Source organism: Onychostoma macrolepis, chromosome 14 (genome assembly GCF_012432095.1).
Source record: "Onychostoma macrolepis isolate SWU-2019 chromosome 14, ASM1243209v1, whole genome shotgun sequence".
Lineage (NCBI taxonomy): Eukaryota > Metazoa > Chordata > Actinopteri > Cypriniformes > Cyprinidae > Onychostoma > Onychostoma macrolepis.
In genome coordinates, this window is record NC_081168.1 from 1,619,934 (window position 1) to 1,639,443 (window position 19,510).

Sequence of the window (19,510 nt, forward strand, 5' to 3'; positions counted from 1 at the left end):
GGTGCGCTCTCTGTCTTCTCTGTCTCCGCGAACTGCTTTTTGAAACACGTCACTAAAATGAACTCTAACTCAGCAAATACTTCACACAGAGACATGAGAAATATATCTATAGAAAGCTTGACATGTCTACTGTTAAATGAAGTAAGTCTTACCGAAAACAAATATTCTGTGATAAAGTAATCCGTATGAAACCAAGGACATGTCCAGTTTTTCCGTCTGGTCTCATTATCTCTAATTAGGTCACGCCCACGTGCTGCTCGCGCTATTGTTATTACAAATCTCCAAGCGAGCCACGCGGCATGTAAACGCCCACACCACTGCAAACAAAGCAGCAACGCGTTCATCTCGGATACTTTTCAGTTTTGGAAGAACACGCTGTGAGGAATAAGCCTTGTATTTACCTCAGAAACGAGCTGAGAGGAAAAAAGAGTTATATTTACCTCAGAAACGCGCTGGAAAAAGCCTTGTATTTACCGCAAGAAGACACGCTTAGAGGAAAAAGCTTTGTTTACATCACAAACCGAACGTGAGCGCAGCTGGAGCCGGCGGAGGAGGAGATATTTTATAGCGAGTAAGTAATTTTTCTTATTGTCATTCGATAATGTGTTGTTGTGACAAAGTTGAAGGCATTTACTAAGTGAACTTTTCCCAAACTATAACTCCAGAATAAAATGTGTGAAATCGCGTGCAACATTTTGAAACATGATAGACAACCTTTCATTGCATTTAAGTGTTGCACGACGTGAGGATAGTTATATGTTCTATAGACAATGATATAAAAGTAATGTCTAAGAAAGTTTAGACCAATCTTTACTGTGAAGTAGTCTACTCTGTTTGCAAATACCTGCTCAAACATGTTTATAATAAGCTTAACAATAATAATTTAGTTTCTCAGTTATAAAATGTTGTTTTTGTATTGTATGATAATTCAAATAAAATCACGTGGGCAATATTTGTGATTGCTAATGTAATATAGTTGCTCCTGATAAGCCTATCAACATGCTCACTTATTTATTAATTTTAGTAGTGGGGGGGGGTTTATTTATTTTGAATAGTAACAATATGTAGGCCTATATATTAGAATAAATATAATGTACTGTTTTTGCTGTACTTTGGATCAAATAAATGCAGGCTTGGTGAGCTGAAGACACTATATTCTTATAAAAAAAAAAAAAAAACATTACAAATCTTACTGTTTTAAATAAACACACATGTCCCGTGTGTTTAAACAGGCTCTGGATCAGTTGCATATTCAACACTGCATTTCTAGTTGTTACCATCCAGAAATCCAAGGAGCACTCGAACGGTTCCACCAGACTTTAAAATCAATGCTTTGTGCGTTTTGTTTGGAGTTCCAGAAAGACTGGGATGAGGGAGTGCCTATGGTTATGTTTGCAGTGAGGGAGGTAGTGCAGGAGTCTTTGGGCTTCAGTCCGGCCGAGTTGGTGTTTGGACACACAGTTCGTGGCCCACTGAAGTTGATTAAAGATCATTGGTCTAATGATTCGAGTTCAAATAACGTCCTTGATTATGTTTCAGAGTATCGTTTGAAACTGCACTGTGCATGTGAGTTGGCCAAAAAGAAATTGGAGTTGCACAACAACGAATGAAAACACGTTTTGATTGTGGTGCTAAACTTAGCAGTTTTTCTCCTAGTGATAAAGTGTTAGTGCTGTTACCAGTATCTGGATCTGCACTACAGGCACGTTATTACGGTCCTTACCAGGTGAAGGAGAAGGTGAGTGAGCTTGACTATGTGATAATGACATCAGATAGAAAGAAAAAAACTCGTCTGTGTCACATTAACATGCTTAAGCCGTACTTTGAGAGACAGTCAGATCTATCTGGACAGAAGTCAGCTGTGTTAATTGTCTCTCCTACAGATTCTCCTGTGATTAAAGAGCAGGCGCCGTCCAGTGAATCTCTGACCACCTGTCCATTGTCCTCGGTTCCTGATAGTGTTGCTGTCTTGACTACACTCGAGGAAGATGATGTTGATTTTCCCTCTACAGAGTTGCTGGGGGGAAGGTTGAAAAATTCGGAGATAATCCGAAATCTTGACTCGTTTCTTTCTCATTTGACACTTACCGAACGTGTTGACGTGATTAATGTAATTCGGACTTATGGAAACTTGTTTTCTGATGTTCCTTCTCGTACTTCACTGGTAGAACATGATATTGATGTTGGCAATTCCTTGCCCATAAAACAGCATGCGTATAGGGTCAGTCCCGAGAAGCGAGCTCAGTTGCAAAAAGAGGTAACCTTTATGCTTGAAAATAACATCGCTGAGCCAAGTTATAGCTCTTGGAGCTCACCCTGTTTGCTTGTAAAAAAAATCTGTTCCGTTTTTGTACGGATTTTATACGCGTTAATGCTATTACAAAACCAGACAGTTATCCTTTGCCTCGCATGGAAGATTGCGTTGATCGTGTCAGAAACGCTGCTTTTGTGACTAAGATCGACTTGCTCAAAGGTTATTGGCAGGTGCCTTTGACGGAACGCGCGAAAGCGATCTCCGCGTTCGTTACACCTGACCATTTCCTTAAGAATAGAGTCAGTTAAGTCTGGCGGCAATGTGTTCTTTGGAATACAGCGGAGTCACACAGTTTTCTTTACCGCATCCTGATATTTGAGATTTAGGATTATATTTTGTTTATTTTATTTTATTATTTTATCTCTGAGTCAAGTTTAAAGCAATATATTGAACCAGAAAACGGATTACGTGGATTGCTTTATTGGACACGGAGCGAGAAAAACAGAAACTGAAACTAAGATGTGCACTCACAATGGTTAAAGGAGTCCTATTGTGCTCTTTTACAAAGTCTTGATTTTGTTTTGGGGGTGTTCAAGAACATGCTCTTATGCATGGTATAAGAAAAATAATGCGAAAATCGCATTATTTTTCACATAATTTACATTATTACAACATCTCTCTCCTCAGCCTGGCACAAACGGCTCGATTAGTTCCGGGTTTGATGAAGGCTGGCCTTCCGAAAAACGGAATGTATTGTAATTGGTTAGCTGTCCCAGTGCGTTGTGATTGGCGAACAGCTTAGACGGTGTTTCAGAACTGCCCCGCCCCTTGCCAAAGCAGCAAGTTCGCCAATATTGCCATATCAATTCAGACCTCGAGAATATTGAACAAGAGGATCGCTCATAACCTTTGCACGCACAAATATTGCAAGACATATTAAAATGGTAACGTTATTGTTGTTGTTTTTTTGTGGCTAAATCACGTTTTAGATAGGATGTCAACAAGAACTTAAAAATAACTGCATTTACTATGTACAGATAATTGCAACGGTAATATGTATTATGTTTATTGTTCTTTAATTCTAACATTATAACATGAATTGCAGTTAAATTGTTATACAGTTGAACTTATTTATACCATAGTCCTACAGACTTACACTATTTGTGGCGGCATATATATGCAAATTAATTCTCTGCCAGCGGGAGGTGCTGTTGGAGTGGGAGAGATCGAGGTTACCCCGGTAACGCTGTACACAAAACAGAGCTCCGCTCACAAACGCTGATTTATCAGACACTACATGCAAGATGAAATGAAAATGACATCCAAAATTTTCTGAAGACAGTCGGTTTCCTTCAGAAATACAGTGATATAAAAACACCCGCACCGGGTTTTGATTTTGAAACGTGCAGTGCTCAACCAAGCGTTCTCCCCACCCCCCAACCATTTGAATTTCATTTTATTTTAATGATATTCTAATGGACCAATTTGTGATATCACAAATACAGGAAAACAACTTTGTAGTCCAAACGAGCCGTTCGTTGTAGTTCTTGAAAAGGGATTTTTTAAAAATGAAATACCTCCTTTTGGAGTTGACTTCGAGATTTGTAACTTTGTAGATCTTTTTATGCCCAAACATACACACAACACACTGACTAAAATTCAAAAAGTGAAAAAGCATAATAGGACCCCCTTGATACTTTAACATATACACTCACATGGTAAACACATGTAAAATAAATGTGTCATAATGTTTCATAATTCTGTAACTTATTATTTGTAAATTATGGAGTTATTTAGAGTGGATAAGGCTAGCCGCACACTAGATGATTTTAAGGCTCATTTTAAGCCCTATTTGCACTTCCGAACATTCGGGGGGGTCGTGGCCCGATTCAAGGCTTGTCACAAGCAATTTTTTTTTTTTGTCCAAAAAGTCCTCTATTGTGTGGTCTCATTACGATTATTTTACTGCTCCCGATCGAGACAGAGCATCCCTGAACTCAAATCTTAAATATCAAACATGTTTGATATTTACGACTCTTGATCGGGCTGCCTCTGATGTGATACCTGCGATAGCCAATGAGAGCGAGCAAGCGTAACCTACCGGATGTTGCGTGCTTCTATAGCTAAAACTTGGCAGCCACAAACATGCTACGAAAGCAGAGAACATCACCCATATTCTTTTTTTATACTTTGTTTTTCACTGGGAAACGGAACGCACACCAGGAGAGCCAGCTGACAATGTTGATTGTCCTCTATTTGTTTTTCTTCTCTAGTCACGTTTGATCTTGCGAGTCTCCATGAGATCACGTGTCACTGTGAAATTGTTCCTACAATCGACAAGTGTGTGTTCTCTCACTGTCTGGTCAATTTGTCTAGTGTGCACGTTCAGAGGATTATAACCCAGATAGCATGCGGATGTGGGCCACTTAAGGCAATGATATGGCACTGCTGGCCTTCTTATGGCCCGTACAAAATGGATGTAAGCTGGCCCACATGTAAAATAGCAGAAATGGCCCAAATGTATCAAATCACATGTGGGCCTCTGTAGCCAAAGATGTGATGTTCATGGCAATGTGTAATCTGAATGTGACCCTAAAGTGACCCATGTGGTAAATAGTAAATATGGCCCAAATAGTGTCAACCAAATGTGGATCCACCTTTGGCAAAAATATGGCACAATTGACAAAGGCTAATCAGGGTATAAACCAAATAAGTTTCAGCAAATGTGGCCCAGGTATATTAAAACGTATCTGGGCCGGTTTTGGCAAACACATGGCATAGTGAGCCCTGGCTAATGTGGCTCTGAGCCTAAATTTTGACCGCATATGATGCCACAAATGTAGCCCAGTTATCCTAAACCGTATCTGGGACAGTTTGGGCAAAGATATGGTACAGTAAGCACTGGCTAATGTGGCTGTGAGCCTAAAGTGGCCCACATATGATGGCACAAATGTGGTCCAGTTATCCTAGACTTTATCTGGGCCAGTTTTGGCAAACACATGGCATAGTGAGCCCTGGCTAATGTGGCTCTGAGCCTAAATTTGGCCCGCATACGATGACACGAATGTGCCCCAGTTATCCAAAACCGTGTTTGGGTCAGTTTTGGGAAAGATATGGCATGGTAAGCACTGGCTAATGTGGCTGTGAGTCTAAAGTGGCCCATATATGATGCCACAAATGTGGCCCAGTTATCCTAAAACATATTTGGGCCAGTTTTGGCAAAGATATGTCACAGTGAGCACTGGCTAATGTGGCTGTGAGCCTAACTTGTCCCACATTTGACATGGCAAATATGCCCCATACATTATAAAACAGATGAGGGCCACTTCTGGTTTGGATGTTGATGTTGCACTTGACACTGGCTAATTGAAATGGACGTTTGAAATTGTAAATATGGCTTAATAGAATTTGGCTACTTTTAGTAGAATGCAACACAGTTAAACTGATGCAGGATGATCTGGATACGAGTCTTAAGAAAGCTATACCTACCCAGACAGCAACCAGTGTCAGCCCAGCAACAATGTTGCTGTCTGGGCAGCGATTTATTTTTTGAAACATGCTTTTAAATGGAAGTATATATATATATATATATATATGTGTGTGTGTGTGTGTGTACTGTGCAGCATAAAAACAGAAGTGCACTATAATGATAGCTCTTACTGTCAAGGTTTCTGTTAATTTGGACTTTGTTTTCCTTTTGCACCATTTCCATTATGTTGATTGTAATATTCTGTTCAGGTGTGCCTAGTGAATTATCCTTGTTTGGTCTGAGTACTTAAGTTCCTGTATCTCCACTTCAAGTTTGTATGGTTTTATGTGTACATGCCTTAAATGTTGCAGTGCTACATTGTGTTTGGATGTACCCTTGTTGGATTAAAGATTTATGATATGTAACCTTTCGTCTTCGTTGTGTGCTCTATAACACAGCGTAGCCATGACAGTTACAGACTCGTAGAGTCTACTGTGTACGTAGAGTCTGAGTTAGAAGCATTTAGGTTCAAACTTGTGAAGGACTTATTTTAAAGTACTGGAATGTGTCTTTGAATATTTATCTGTGACATTTGAATTGCTGCTTATGCAAAACCTGGGTCAGGGTGTTTTTACCAAGTAGGACACGTTTTTGGAACTTTATGGTTTATTTGGTTAATTATTAGCTAAAATGTGGCTGTGCAGTGGCCTGCTTGTGGACCACTGCCAAAATGGCACCATTCCATGCAATGTGTGGGCCACATGAGGAATGTGGGGAAGACCAGGGTTAGAATAAAAATCATCTGTGACCCACATTAGGGCCAGTTTTGGTTTATTTGGTTGGCTTACTGTTGTGTTCACTTATAAAGTCTGTTGGTTAAGAAGTACCACTAGAGGGAGCTGTTGTAAGGGATTGTCATGCATACATGTAAGTGAAGGAGAAGAGAAGTGTGTGTGTCCTGCAGTGCTTCAGTAAACAGATTAACAGATAAAGATACGTGTGTTCTTTTCTGATTTATGCTGGTGACACAGCAAATTGGCGACGAGGATGGCAGTTAATCTTCCTCCTACATATTTGCATTGCCTGGAGGAACCTGCAATTCCATTCAGTACATGGATACAGATGTTTGAAAACTATCTGTTGGCAATTCATGCAGTGGGAGATGACTGGCTTGATACTAGAAAGCGTGCTGCACTGCTTCATTGCCTTGGAACAGAAGCCCAGCGAATCTTTTACACCCTTCCAAATACGGGTATGACATATGCATCTGGACTAACTGCAATCAGGGCACACTTTGTCCCGAAAGTTAATACTATTGCGGAACGACACAAATTTCGACAAAGAGAGCAAAGGCATGACGAAAACATTCTGCAATATGTGGCCGCGCTCTGTGATATGGTGTCTTTATGTGCATTTGGTGAAAAAGAAGAGGAAATGCTGCGAGATCAAATCGTTGAGAAAGTGCATAGCAGCAGAATTCAGGAACATTTATTTGTTTCACTTTATTTTGATGGTCCCTTTAACACATTCTGTTGACTATAAGTAACATTGCACCTACATATCTACTAACTCTCATTAGAGTGTTAGTAGAGTATTAGGGTTAGGGTTAGAATAAGTTGACGTACTTGAAAAGTTACTTACAGTCAGTAGAGTGTCTGTTGGGAGGCCATCACAAAAACGAGTTAGCAGATATGAAGCAGACAGTCTACTAATACTCTTATGAGAGTTTGTTGACATGTAGTTGCAACATTACTTAGTGTCAACAGAATGTTCAAAAGGGACCATCAAAATAAAGTGTTACCCATTTATTGCTTGAAGCAGATTCTTATCACATTATAGTCCTCCACGTCCGCTGCGTTCTCAAAACTCTGGCCGTTTGATAATACCTAGAATATCAAAATCAACTGCTGTCTATGATGTCTACAGCCCTGATCGTCAGCGGAGAGCCCCTGAGACATAAATTTAAATAATAATAAACAAACTAATATATATATATTATAAAAATACACCAAGAAACAATAAATGCATTAAACTCCTCTGTATCGGCCCATCAGTTGCAAAGCCAACAAGCCACAAGCTCAAAATGTCTTCAGAGATGTCCTGCACAACAAGACTTTTTAACAGGACGTCACAGATGACTGCAGCAGTGCATGACTCCAGATCAACAAGATGAAAGAAGTAGATCTCACCTTCATAGGGAACTCTAATGTAGAGGATCAGGCATGTTTTATTAGACACAGATGCGCTCTCATTAGTGAGAATACTGAATTTTTCAGATAACTTTTTGATGAAGAACACTAACTGAGCTGCTATTTCTTTTTTTTCTTCAATAGACATGAGCATATTACGACAAACCTTGTCAGATTGAAGCAGGTTTATGCCACTGAGTTGTTGCAGTTCTACGAGCTGCGGCTGGATTTTAACTGAGAGGTCATTTTGGCAGATCATATAGTCTGTACACATGCAATTCTCAGTCGCTTTTAAACTCTTCTCATTATGCTTTATCCACAGCGCTGCACTGCTTTCCACTGCTTTTTCAACTGTGGTCTGACTTGTCTTCTCTGCAAAATTTCTGTGCATTTCACATGGGACTGGCACTTCTGATGTTTATTTTTTTTATATATTTATTTATATATTCAGAATCAATGTGAAGGCTCTCTTTTGTATATGGCCCTAAAGAGCAAGCTGTACACTGAATTGACCCATCTGTGGTAACAGCAAGCCTCTATCGACCCTCTCTCCATTTTGCAAAGCGTCCCGGATAAATTTCGTAAATACGTGCATGGAAGGCCACTGGAAGAGGATTGCGGTATTGTCATCTCTATTGTCACACGAGCAGGACTTGATTGTGATTCAATTTCTTGTTTTATTATTGTTCGTGCTAACAGCCTTTCAGATATATTTGAAAAATATTTTAATATTTTAGGCATTTTATATAATCTATCTTTGAAGAAGAATTAATTACTATGATAAATTTTGTCCCCACTGGTGATAAGAATAATTCAGCAGAGGTATGGATACACGGGAAATCCCCCGCAAATCACACCCTGGGATTATTCTTCAGAGATATTTTACTCATAAGAATTTCTAGGGGTGCCAATAATTGTGGCCAACATGCATTAGAGAAAGACATTTATTTCATAATGTAAGTTTCCCCCCACATTCAGTTGTTTTACTTCAATGAAAGGTTAGAATTTTGTAAAAAATAAATAAAAAAATAATGAAAGATCAAAAAGAGAGCCTTTGCTCATATTTATCAAGAGTGCCAATATTAGTGCAGGGCATTGTATGGATGTCTGTAAGCCCTACATATCTACTCACTCTATAACCACCGCTGGTCATGACATTCGTGAACAGCACTAAACACACACTTTAGCCGCTTCTCTGTTACTAAAAATAAATCATAAAAAAAACTGAATTCTGAAATGAAAACGGAAAGTATAAAAATAACAGCTAATTTAAAACATTAACTATAAACTAATAGTATACAGTATGTTGAATACTAAAATAACTGCTTATTTATTTTTGATGGTTCTGGTGGCTAGAAAAATAATCTCTGTTTTACTGTAGTAACAATAAATAACTTTAAAGTTATTGTTACAAATAAATTCAGTAACTACAGTTCTTTATACATTTTGTGGATGTTATTGTTTTCCTAACAGTAATTTACAGTTTGTTTTAGTTATTGTTAGTTATGGACTCTCATATAAAAAGACAAAAGTTTACTACAGAAGCCTGTTTTTTTTTTGGTTTTTTTTGCCAAAAAAAATAAAATAATTGCATTTTTAATTGCATCTCTGAATTCTGACCTTTTCTCACAATTTATGTCTTGCAATTGTGAGATTTTAACTCAGAATTATGAAAAAAGTCATAACTGTGAAATATGTACTCACAATACAAAAATAAATAAAAATCAGAATTGTGAGAGGAAAAGTCACAATCATGAGATTAAATTTAGAATTGACAGAAAAAGAGTCAAAAAATGTGAGAGATGAACTCAAATTTCAAACGAAAGTCAGAATTGTGCAATAAATTATTTATTTTAAGGTGTGGTGGAAACAAGCTTTGTTAGTTTATCTCCTTATGGCCTTTTGACTTAGCCTATTTTTTATTTTTCTGTCAGATCTTCCCAACATCATGCAGTGAATTAGAGATGCACTAGAGAGCGCCATTGAGATAAATATGATCAAAATTCTGACTGACGCAACAGGGGGCGTACACAGCATAAAGAACCAGCCAGCCAATAGGAAACTCTTTTCCCTTTCTCATCCAATCATTTTCCGGTGTGATTATTTAACAGATCATTATTTGCAAGTGGAGACACACCCTATTTAATACACAAGTTTAATACACAATTTGAGTTGAATTACTGATATAAATACTTTTTTAATATATAAACATACATACATACATACATACATACATGCATATACAGGTGCAACTCAATAAATTAGAATGTCGTGGAAAAGTTCATTTATTTCAGTAATTCAACTCAAATTGTGAAACTTGTGTATTAAATAAATTCAATGCACACAGACTGAAGTAGTTTAAGTCTTTGGTTCTTTTAATTGTGATGATTTTGGCTCACATTTAACAAAAACCCACCAATTCACTCTCAACAAATTAGAATATGTTGACATGTCAATCAGCTAATCAACTCAAAACACCTGCAAAGGTTTCCTGAGCCTTCAAAATGGTCTCTCAGTTTGGTTCACTAGGCTACACAATCATGGGGAAGACTGCTGATCTGACAGTTGTCCAGAAGACAATCATTGACACCCTTCACAAGGAGGGTAAGCCACAAACATTCATTGCCAAAGAAACTGGCTGTTCACAGAGTGCTGTATCCAAGCATGTTAACAGAAAGTTGAGTGGAAGGAAAAAGTGTGGAAGAAAAAGATACACAACCAACCGAGAGAACCGCAGCCTTATGAGGATTGTCAAGCAAAATCGATTCAAGTATTTGGGTGAACTTCACAAGGAATGGACTGAGGCTGGGGTCAAGGCATCAAGAGCCACCACACACAGACGTGTCGAGGAATTTGGCTACAGTTGTCGTGTTCCTCTTGTTAAGCCACTCCTGAACCACAGACAGCGTCAGAGGCGTCTTACCTGGGCTAAGGAGAAGAAGAACTGGATGGTTGCCCAGTGGTCCAAAATCCTCTTTTCAGATGAGAGCAAGTTTTGTATTTCATTTGGAAACCAAGGTCCTAGAGTCTGGAGGAAGGGTGGAGAAGCTCATAGCCCAAGTTGCTTGAAGTCCAGTGTTAAGTTTCCACAGTCTGTGATGATTTGGGCTGCAATGTCATCTGCTGGTGTTGGTCCATTGTGTTTTTTGAAAACCAGTCACTGCACCCGTTTACCAAGACATTTTAGAGCACTTCATGCTTCCTTCTGCTGACCAGCTTTTTAAAGATGCTGATTTCATTTTCCAGCAGGATTTGGCACCTGCCCACACTGCCAAAAGCACCAAAAGTTGGTTAAATGATCATGGTGTTGGTGTGCTTGACTGGCCAGCAAACTCACCAGACCTGAAGCCCACAGAGAATCTGTGGAGTATTGTCAAGAGGAAAATGAGAAACAAGAGACCAAAAAATGCAGATGAGCTGAAGGCCACTGTCAAAGAAACCTGGGCTTCCATACCACCTCAGCAGTGCAATTCACTAAAAATGTTTTTTTTATTGGTCTTATGAAGTATTCTAATTTGTTGAGATAGTGAATTGGTGGGTTTTTGTTAAATGTGAGCCAAAATCATCACAATTAAAAGAACCAAAGACTTAAACTACTTCAGTCTGTGTGCATTGAATTTATTTAATACACGAGTTTCACAATTTGAGTTGAATTACTGAAATAATTGAACTTTTCCACGACATTCTAATTTATTGAGATGCACCTGTATATTATTCTATCAGATGCAGAGAAGTCTGGCGAAGCAAGTGAAAACATGTATGTTTACTTCATTTGCAGTATTTCTTATGCTCTAAACTTGTAAAGATCTGGTGATCACTAACCTTCATGTCTGTTTATAACATAAAGTTGAACTGGCGTGATGCTTTGGACCTGGAGGGTCTCCTGACAGAGGAGGAGATCAAGATTCGGGATTCCTTTCGCACCTACTGCCAGGAGAAACTCATGCCACGCATCCTGATGGCCAACAGAAACGAAGGTATGCTATGTGTATACTCATATCACATTGACAGTTAATAGTTTACAATAGGACTTCTAAAATAGTTTCTATTGATTTAAAGCATTTTTAAACTAACTGCCCCTTGTTCTGCAGTAGTTTTTCATCGTGAGATTGTGTCTGAGATGGGAGAACTTGGTGTTTTGGGACCCACCATTAAAGGTATGCACAATAAACCATATCAGTTAGCAATCGATATTAGAGTGGGGCTGCATGGATAATTGAAATAAAATTGAGATCATCTGCCATTTATTTCAGTAAATATATGCACTGCATGTTTCAGAGTAAAGCTCGGCACTGTGTTCATTTACACTAAAGCAGCTTATGATTCTGTTTTCAGCGTCTTTTATCAGAAAAATTGCAGAAGAATATTTTCCCCAATTCATGCAACACTATATTAGGGAATTTTAAAATATTCCCTTTTCGTCATCTAAGACCTAGTCAGGAGAAGCAGAATTGATTGTATACGATTCTATTCTAATCATCTATACGTTTCTGTAACTCTCTTTCACTCATGCACACTTCCCTGTCAAGGTTACGGCTGCGCTGAACTGAACTGAACCCAGTACCAGTAGTGTCTGACAGCCTGAGCCAGGGGCACATACAGGGTTCAACAGGCTGAAGCCCAGAGGCCTAGCGGAGGGGCCTATACTGGCTGCAGCTAAATTATATTTTTCGGATAATTATTTGTATGTATGGGAGTTTGCAGCAGTGACGACAGCATTCTATAAACAAACTCACACACTTGTAAATTGTCAGGATTCCGCCTTCTGTGTGAAAGAAACTGGAACAACCGGACAACTTGTTTTCTGTAACGTGATACGGTGCCAGTTCAGTAAATGAGCTAAAGGTTTCAGATTCATTTAATTTCAGGAGGTTTTAAATGCGTAATATTGCTTAAAAGATAATTAAACTTTAAACGGTAATGATGTAATTAAGCTATCACTAAAATGAAAGTTATTGAAGAAGAATAAAATACAGACTGAATAATTAAATATGCTAAAGTCTAGCAAAAAAAAAAAAATTCAACTATCACTGTCAACTGTCAACTGTGATTGGAAACAGGGCAAAACTGGGCTGGGTTTTGGGCAAGTCTTAAGTCAGGCTGGAAATTTGTCTCAGATCTGTTAGCCCTAGTGACTACACCCATCCTTTTGCGCAAAGTTCTTAGGTAAGTTCCTGCTTCCTGGATCTATCTATCTATCTATCTATCTATCTATCTATCTATCTATCTATCTATCTATCTATCTATCTATCTATCTATCTATCTATCTATTCGATTCGCTTGGTGCATCGGCATAAAAAGTGCGATGCATAGGTTTAAAAAGTGTGCATCGGCTACAAAGTTGTCATTTAAATCGCAATGCATTTCTAACATATTTGCATTGGTAAAAAGCGATTTATTTATATATAATTACTAGTGGATGCGCTATATTTTATTTAGAAAGTGACCAATACTCTGACCAATATTTTATATGTAGATGTATTTCTCCTCTCTAAACTGTTTCTCTCATCACCACTGCTGACGAATCACAACAGCACGGAGACCTGAGGAAAAACAGGGATTAAAGTCCAAAACCTGACTTGAAATAACCTAATAAATCAATCGGGGCTAAAGCGGTTTTTATTCACACAATCTCACTAATTTGTACATGCTTATTCTTAAGTAGCCCTTAATGTCGATCAAGGATTAGATTGATCCAGCATGGCAAACAGCAAATATATTTGTGCTGTTTAATGCATTTAAGACGTTTGCTAAAATATTTGTTGTTGGACATTAAATGTGTCTTTTGTGGAATTTTAAAACTACATATAAAGTGTATTATTATGATGGCAGTAACTGTAAAGGGACTATTGTAATGGGTAAATCAAGCTACTAATTACTAAACTCGAATGAGGTAATGTGTGTTTCTTATTGCAGTTAAAATAGTCATTTTCTTTATTATTTATTTTCATTTTTTATTCAGCGATTTTAACTTTTAATTTAGTTATTTTAATGCTTTAAAGAGTAATTTTAGATTGTAATGTTCTAATGTTCTGCAACCTGTTCTGCAAACTATAAAAGGTACAGCTGTCATAAAACCAGGTTACCAGGTTAGTTTCCCAGCATGAGTTGCCACAGTGACTAAGCTTGATCTAAGCCTATGTTAAATTTGCTTTATGGAACCAAATCATTTGACAATGAGTTAGACTAACTGAAATAAGCCTTATGAAACAGGCCTCGAGGCATTAAAAGTGGTCTCCTTTGCATCATATTACATCGAATCGCATTGTGTTGAATCACAGTATATGGGGTAAGTCATCACAATGCAGCCTATCGGAAGCAAAACAACTATCACACACACAAACACTATTATTTTGGCTGACAGAAATTACAGTGTGTTACAACTTGCCCCAGCTTGATGCTTATAATAAGTGCCCTTATTATCGTAGTTCATTAGTTCAATAATTTTTAATATAAAGGAGCATTTTAATATTTTTTTTTTTAAACTTTTTGTCTTTTTAGCAATTTTTCACGGACTGAAGAAAAACAATGGAACATCAGCGTAAGTTTTATATTCACTTCAACTTAAGTGTACCACATTTGAAATAATACTGGCACAGATTTAATTCACTTGATGGCTTACTAGTTAATTTGATGGTTTGTAACTTACCATGTACTGAAGGTGAAAAATGGTTGAAAACCGCCTTTTAAACTGACTGATATTTGACATCTGATTTCCTCAGATGCTGAGTTTGTGAACACACACTACGAGGCTCTCATTCAGAGAGTTACATCTGTGATGCCAATCGCTGATAAGCTGTATGAAAACAAAAAGCTTACCTGGGAAGTGTATTCGAAGATCACAATGGCTTCTAAAAAGACTCAAATGAGAGAGCTTCTAGACGCTGTCAAATCTGGAGGACCTGCAGTAAAATCTGCTTTTTACGAAGTCCTGCAAGAAGTTAAGCCTGATGTCATTCAAGAACTTGAAGGTAAAGCAGTAGTGAAAAAAAAAGAAGACTATATATTCAAACCTTATACTCAACTTTTTTACAAATGGATTTTGCAGGGTCATCCTCACAGACAGACCATGAAAAACAGGTAACTGAGTCTCACCGTCAAAAAGTAGAAACAGAAAAGGAGCAAGCTAAGACAGACAGACTTAAAAACAATATCATCAGGTGGAACCGATCCTCAATAAAGCACAGAAGTAAAATAGAGGAGCTCCAGAAAGATTCTACTAGGAAGCAAGTTGGGAACCTCTACTTTTCTAAAAGTGATGAATACAATATTGGCTCTGGAGGAACTGGCAAAGTGTTTATTGGCCTGAAGGAAGACGGCACTGAGGTGGCCATTAAACGAATACTCAAGGACCAACAGAAAAGCAAATGCTTTGAAAATGAATTAAAACATCTGCAAGATTTAAATCTTGAGAGTAAGAACGTTGTCAGGTATGTGGACTTAGCAGAAGATGAAGACTTCTATTATCTTGCGCTACAGCTTTGTGAATATGATATGGAGGATTACATGGAAATTCTTCGTCAGGAAAAACAACAAGACAAAGCTTTGAGGAAAATAGTGAAGGAGATTCTTCTTGGCCTTCAAGTTCTTCACCGTGCTGAAGTGATACATCGCGATATAAAGCCAGGAAATGTTTTGATAGGTATTAAAAATAAGTTTTATTTACAGCTTTTGTAGTTTTACAATGGATGTATCAAAGAAATGTTAGATTTTGTATTCATCCAAGAATACAGGTGACTTAAAAACTCTGTAACATACTCTCGACAGATTCAGGAAAAAATGCAAGGCTGGCTGACTTTGGTATAAGTCGCAAACTGGAGGATGGCAGAAGCACAGTGCATACTGCTAGAGCTGGTACACGAGGCTGGGAAGCTACGGAGATCCTGAATCAAGAAAATAGGCCTAAACGTTACAAGATGAGCTCAGACATACAGGTTTGTGAAATATAGCTGCAAAGATCATCTATAATTTTTCAAACTCTTAATATTTTAAGCTGCTATAATCCAAAAATCTTAAATCAATAGCAACCATTTAATATGTATGATTTTTTTTTCTTTGATAACTAGAAAGTTCAAAATAATAACATTTATTTGAAATAGAAATATTTTGTTGCATTATCTTTACTGTCAATGTTGATCATTTTAATTCCACCCTGCTAAATTAAAGTATTAATTTCTTTAAAAAAAAATTACTGACCCCAAACTTTTGAATGGTAGTGTAATGTTGAAATCTAATACAAGTCATATGAAACTTCTATTATACTTTTATTGATTGATTGATTGATTGATTGTCTCTTTGGAGCTTAACAGCCCCATTCACTTTTATTATTAATAAAAAAGTGAACAGAATATTATTATAAAAATATAAATAAAATCATAATTTGTTTTTTTTAATAATAGAGTGTATAAAGATAAATAATGACAGAATTATTCCTTCAAATGAACAGACACTAAAAATGCCGTTTCTTCATTAAATATTACTCATAAAGTTCAACCTTCTTTATCAGCTCTTGGGATTGTTTATTTCTCTGTTCTGCAGTCAGCATGTGTTTCACGGTCTGCTCTGTTTATTACAGGTTGCTGGGATGTTGGTGTACTACATCCTCTCTGATGGGAAACATCCTTTTGGGGACACAGAGGATCGTGAGGAGAACATCAAGAAAGGGCAGCACTCTCTTGAAGATTTAAAAGATACAGTAGCAAAGGATCTCATTGAATGGATGATCAACAAAGAACCGGGAAAAAGACTGATCATTGATGAGGTCCTAAAACACCCTTATTTCTGGAATGAAACAAGGTAAATGATAAAAGGGGTTTTATGCCTAATAACTGTATGTTGTTCTGTGCAGTTAAATGAAAATGCATGACTGTTTAATGTAGTACTTTTTTTCTTTAAAGATTGTTATGTATACTTTTATCCTTTAACCAGATGTTTCCTAACTAACACATTTATTGTACTTTTGCTTGTGTTCTAACCCGAAAGAAAAATGCATGTATGATGAATAGTGGCCTTGATATGCATTTATGTAAAAAAAGATATGCTTGTTTTGCTGCTAAAATTACTTGCTCTTTTTTCATTCAGAAAAGAGGAAGTGCTTAGGAAAGTGGGTGATCGACATGAAGTCCAGTGCTATATTGATATTTTAGCAGCTTGTAAAATTAGGAAAGCTGAAGAAGGTCTAACAGCAATAGAAGCCATCGAAAGAGCCTTCATCAATAAAAAGGACAAGCTTGGACAAGAAAGGTATTTGTGTAGGGGGAAAATTGCACCTTTATTTTATTTTAATTTGATTCTATTTCTCTCCATTACTTCACACACTCTTCTCACCTTCATACTCTGACAAAAAAACAGCTCTTCGGAAAGAAAACTTTTTTTTTTTTTTTTTTTTTTGTCAATGCTGTGTGTGTGTGTTTGGCTTGATGTGCTCTTTTCTTTAGGAAAGCGAAAGTCCTTGGGATGCTGGGAGAGACAGAGGAAGTCCAGAACCAAAACTTTGAAAAGCTTCAAAAGCTTTGTGACTATGCAGAGAACTATACACAAGGCAAAACATTCAGTAAATGGAAATCAGTGGTGGGTAGAAATATCCAACAACAGGACTCACAAAAACAGAATATCAGCTTTCCTTGCTGAACTGTTGTTTATAAAATATTGAGTCCAGTAGTATGCCAAGACATCTAAGTTCTGATGAGTGATGACATTCCTGATGATCACAAAAATGATGTAATTGTTTAAAACCTGAACATTTCTCGGTGTAACACCCTTGCATTGTATTTTCAGCTTTCAGAAAAACTGCCAAATATTGACAATGCTTGTCCGGAGGACTTACTTGGCCTGCTGCGTACTTACCGCAACAAATGGTCACATGCGTAAGACATACAAAAACTAAAATTTGATCCAGATCTCACTTATTTCTGTTCTTGTCTTATGATAATTAAATATTATTAATGGCAAGTTGGTCTATTTTATCAAAGTCCTGAAGTTCATTTGAAGCTACGAATAATGTAAAAATCAATCCAGTGTAAATGAATTGTATTGAGAGTATTCATGTTTCTGAGAGATTGAGTGCAACATAATGCTAAATGACCTGAAATATGACTTAGTTGTTTAAAGCTTTTTGTTACAGGTTAAAAAAAAATTCTCATTTTAATGTAGTGCATTATGATTCCTTATATAATACATATAATATAACTTTATCTCCATACCTTTTTCTCAAATTCCAGTGGTCAGATTGTTAATTCTAACTTGTTCTAGTCAATAAACTATAAATACACTCAGCCAAGACAAATGCCCCAGTGTATTACATTTTATTCTCGACTGTTCTCAAATTAATATGTTTATGTATTTTGTTTCCAGTTTCAGAATCGATGATAAGGTGTTCACCAGTTTTCCAGATTTCTACATCAGCTTATACAGATTGGCTAAAGACATGGGCTGGGACTGCACCTGGTCTTAAGATGAGCGAGGAGAACATCAGCACCCTGTTGTGAGTGGGGTGAGAGAGCCTCTATCATGGGGGCTAGGATTATTAGGTTCTAGCTGGTGCATGGAGGGGTGAAGAGACACACGTGACCCATGAGCGAAGCATACGTCACCACTCTCATTCTCCTTTAGAGACCTCACCGGACCACCATGGAATCTTAGAGCTTACACTGGCCTAAAACCAGTCTCAGAACCAGTGTCTTTGCTGCTTTTCCGTAATTATATCATCATATAAACCGTGTGTATTCTGATAGTTTAATGTCTAACATTCAGTTTTATTGTGTTATTTAATTTCTAGCGATTATCATTGATTGCACAGATACTATTTAAACTAAACTGAGCTAGACAATGACATCTCTGAATTCAATAATGAAATGCCTTTAACTGAAAATTGAGTTTAATCTTATCGTTATACATTACTGACACTCTATCCTCTAATTTGATACTGTTTTGACACAAACTGTATTGTTAAAAGCGCTATATAAATAAAGGTGACTTGACTTATTATTCTCTTTTATAGCTTTGCATGCAATTACAGAAGAGTTTGTATCACTTTTTCTTTTTTTTTCTTTTTTGTAAGGGTATTTAGGTCTTCAATGTGGGCACTATATTTGAACTGGAATACACCTGCAATACTCAGTAGATGGACAAATGGCCAGATTTAAGGCAAGGGAAAACTATCAAAGAAACATGAGCTGTCTTTTTGTTTAAACGAACCATTCAAACTTTTCTCTCTTTTTTTTATGATTTCATATCACTATTTATTTGGACCGGAAATAAAAATACATGAATATTTAGTTTAAAATGTAGGCATTATAATGGAACACACAAAAATATTAGGCAATAATTAGGAATTAGGTAGAATCAATAAATTATGAATCATTTACTGCCATTTTGTGAATATAATAATCACTTGTCGAGTCAGTTACTACCCACCATGACACACACACACACACACAATTTTGACTAAGTGTACTACTATTTACTATGTTATTATGAGGACTAAATTTCCCCACAAGTATAGTAATACCAGTAAATTTTGACTTTGTGGGGAAATTTTTAGGTCCCCATGAGAAATCAAAAAATGCAGAAAGTTTTGTGTGAGGGAGACTCAAGCCC

General features: G+C 37.1%; 1 protein-coding gene across 5 annotated transcripts; it reads left to right on the forward strand.

Annotated features, from left to right (window-relative positions):
* Positions 1-6,702: 6,702 nt before the first annotated feature.
* Positions 6,703-18,876, forward strand: LOC131553354 (uncharacterized). 5 transcript variants are annotated; one of them, XM_058797961.1, is made up of 13 exons: positions 6,703-6,975; positions 7,778-8,153; positions 11,760-11,889; positions 12,004-12,069; positions 14,414-14,453; positions 14,635-14,883; positions 14,961-15,554; positions 15,680-15,846; positions 16,488-16,708; positions 16,994-17,155; positions 17,350-17,482; positions 17,690-17,778; positions 18,266-18,876. In XM_058797961.1, the coding sequence occupies exons 5-13, from the start codon at positions 14,441-14,443 to the stop codon at positions 18,363-18,365; spliced, it is 1,728 nt and encodes a 575-aa protein (XP_058653944.1). In that variant the 5' UTR covers positions 6,703-6,975; positions 7,778-8,153; positions 11,760-11,889; positions 12,004-12,069; positions 14,414-14,440; the 3' UTR covers positions 18,366-18,876. The 5 variants fall into 5 exon arrangements, with proteins under 5 accessions (XP_058653944.1, XP_058653945.1, XP_058653943.1 ...); XM_058797962.1 differs by lacking the exon at positions 7,778-8,153; XM_058797960.1 differs by lacking the exon at positions 6,703-6,975 and having other exon boundaries at positions 7,410-8,153.
* The last annotated feature ends 634 nt before the right edge of the window (positions 18,877-19,510 follow it).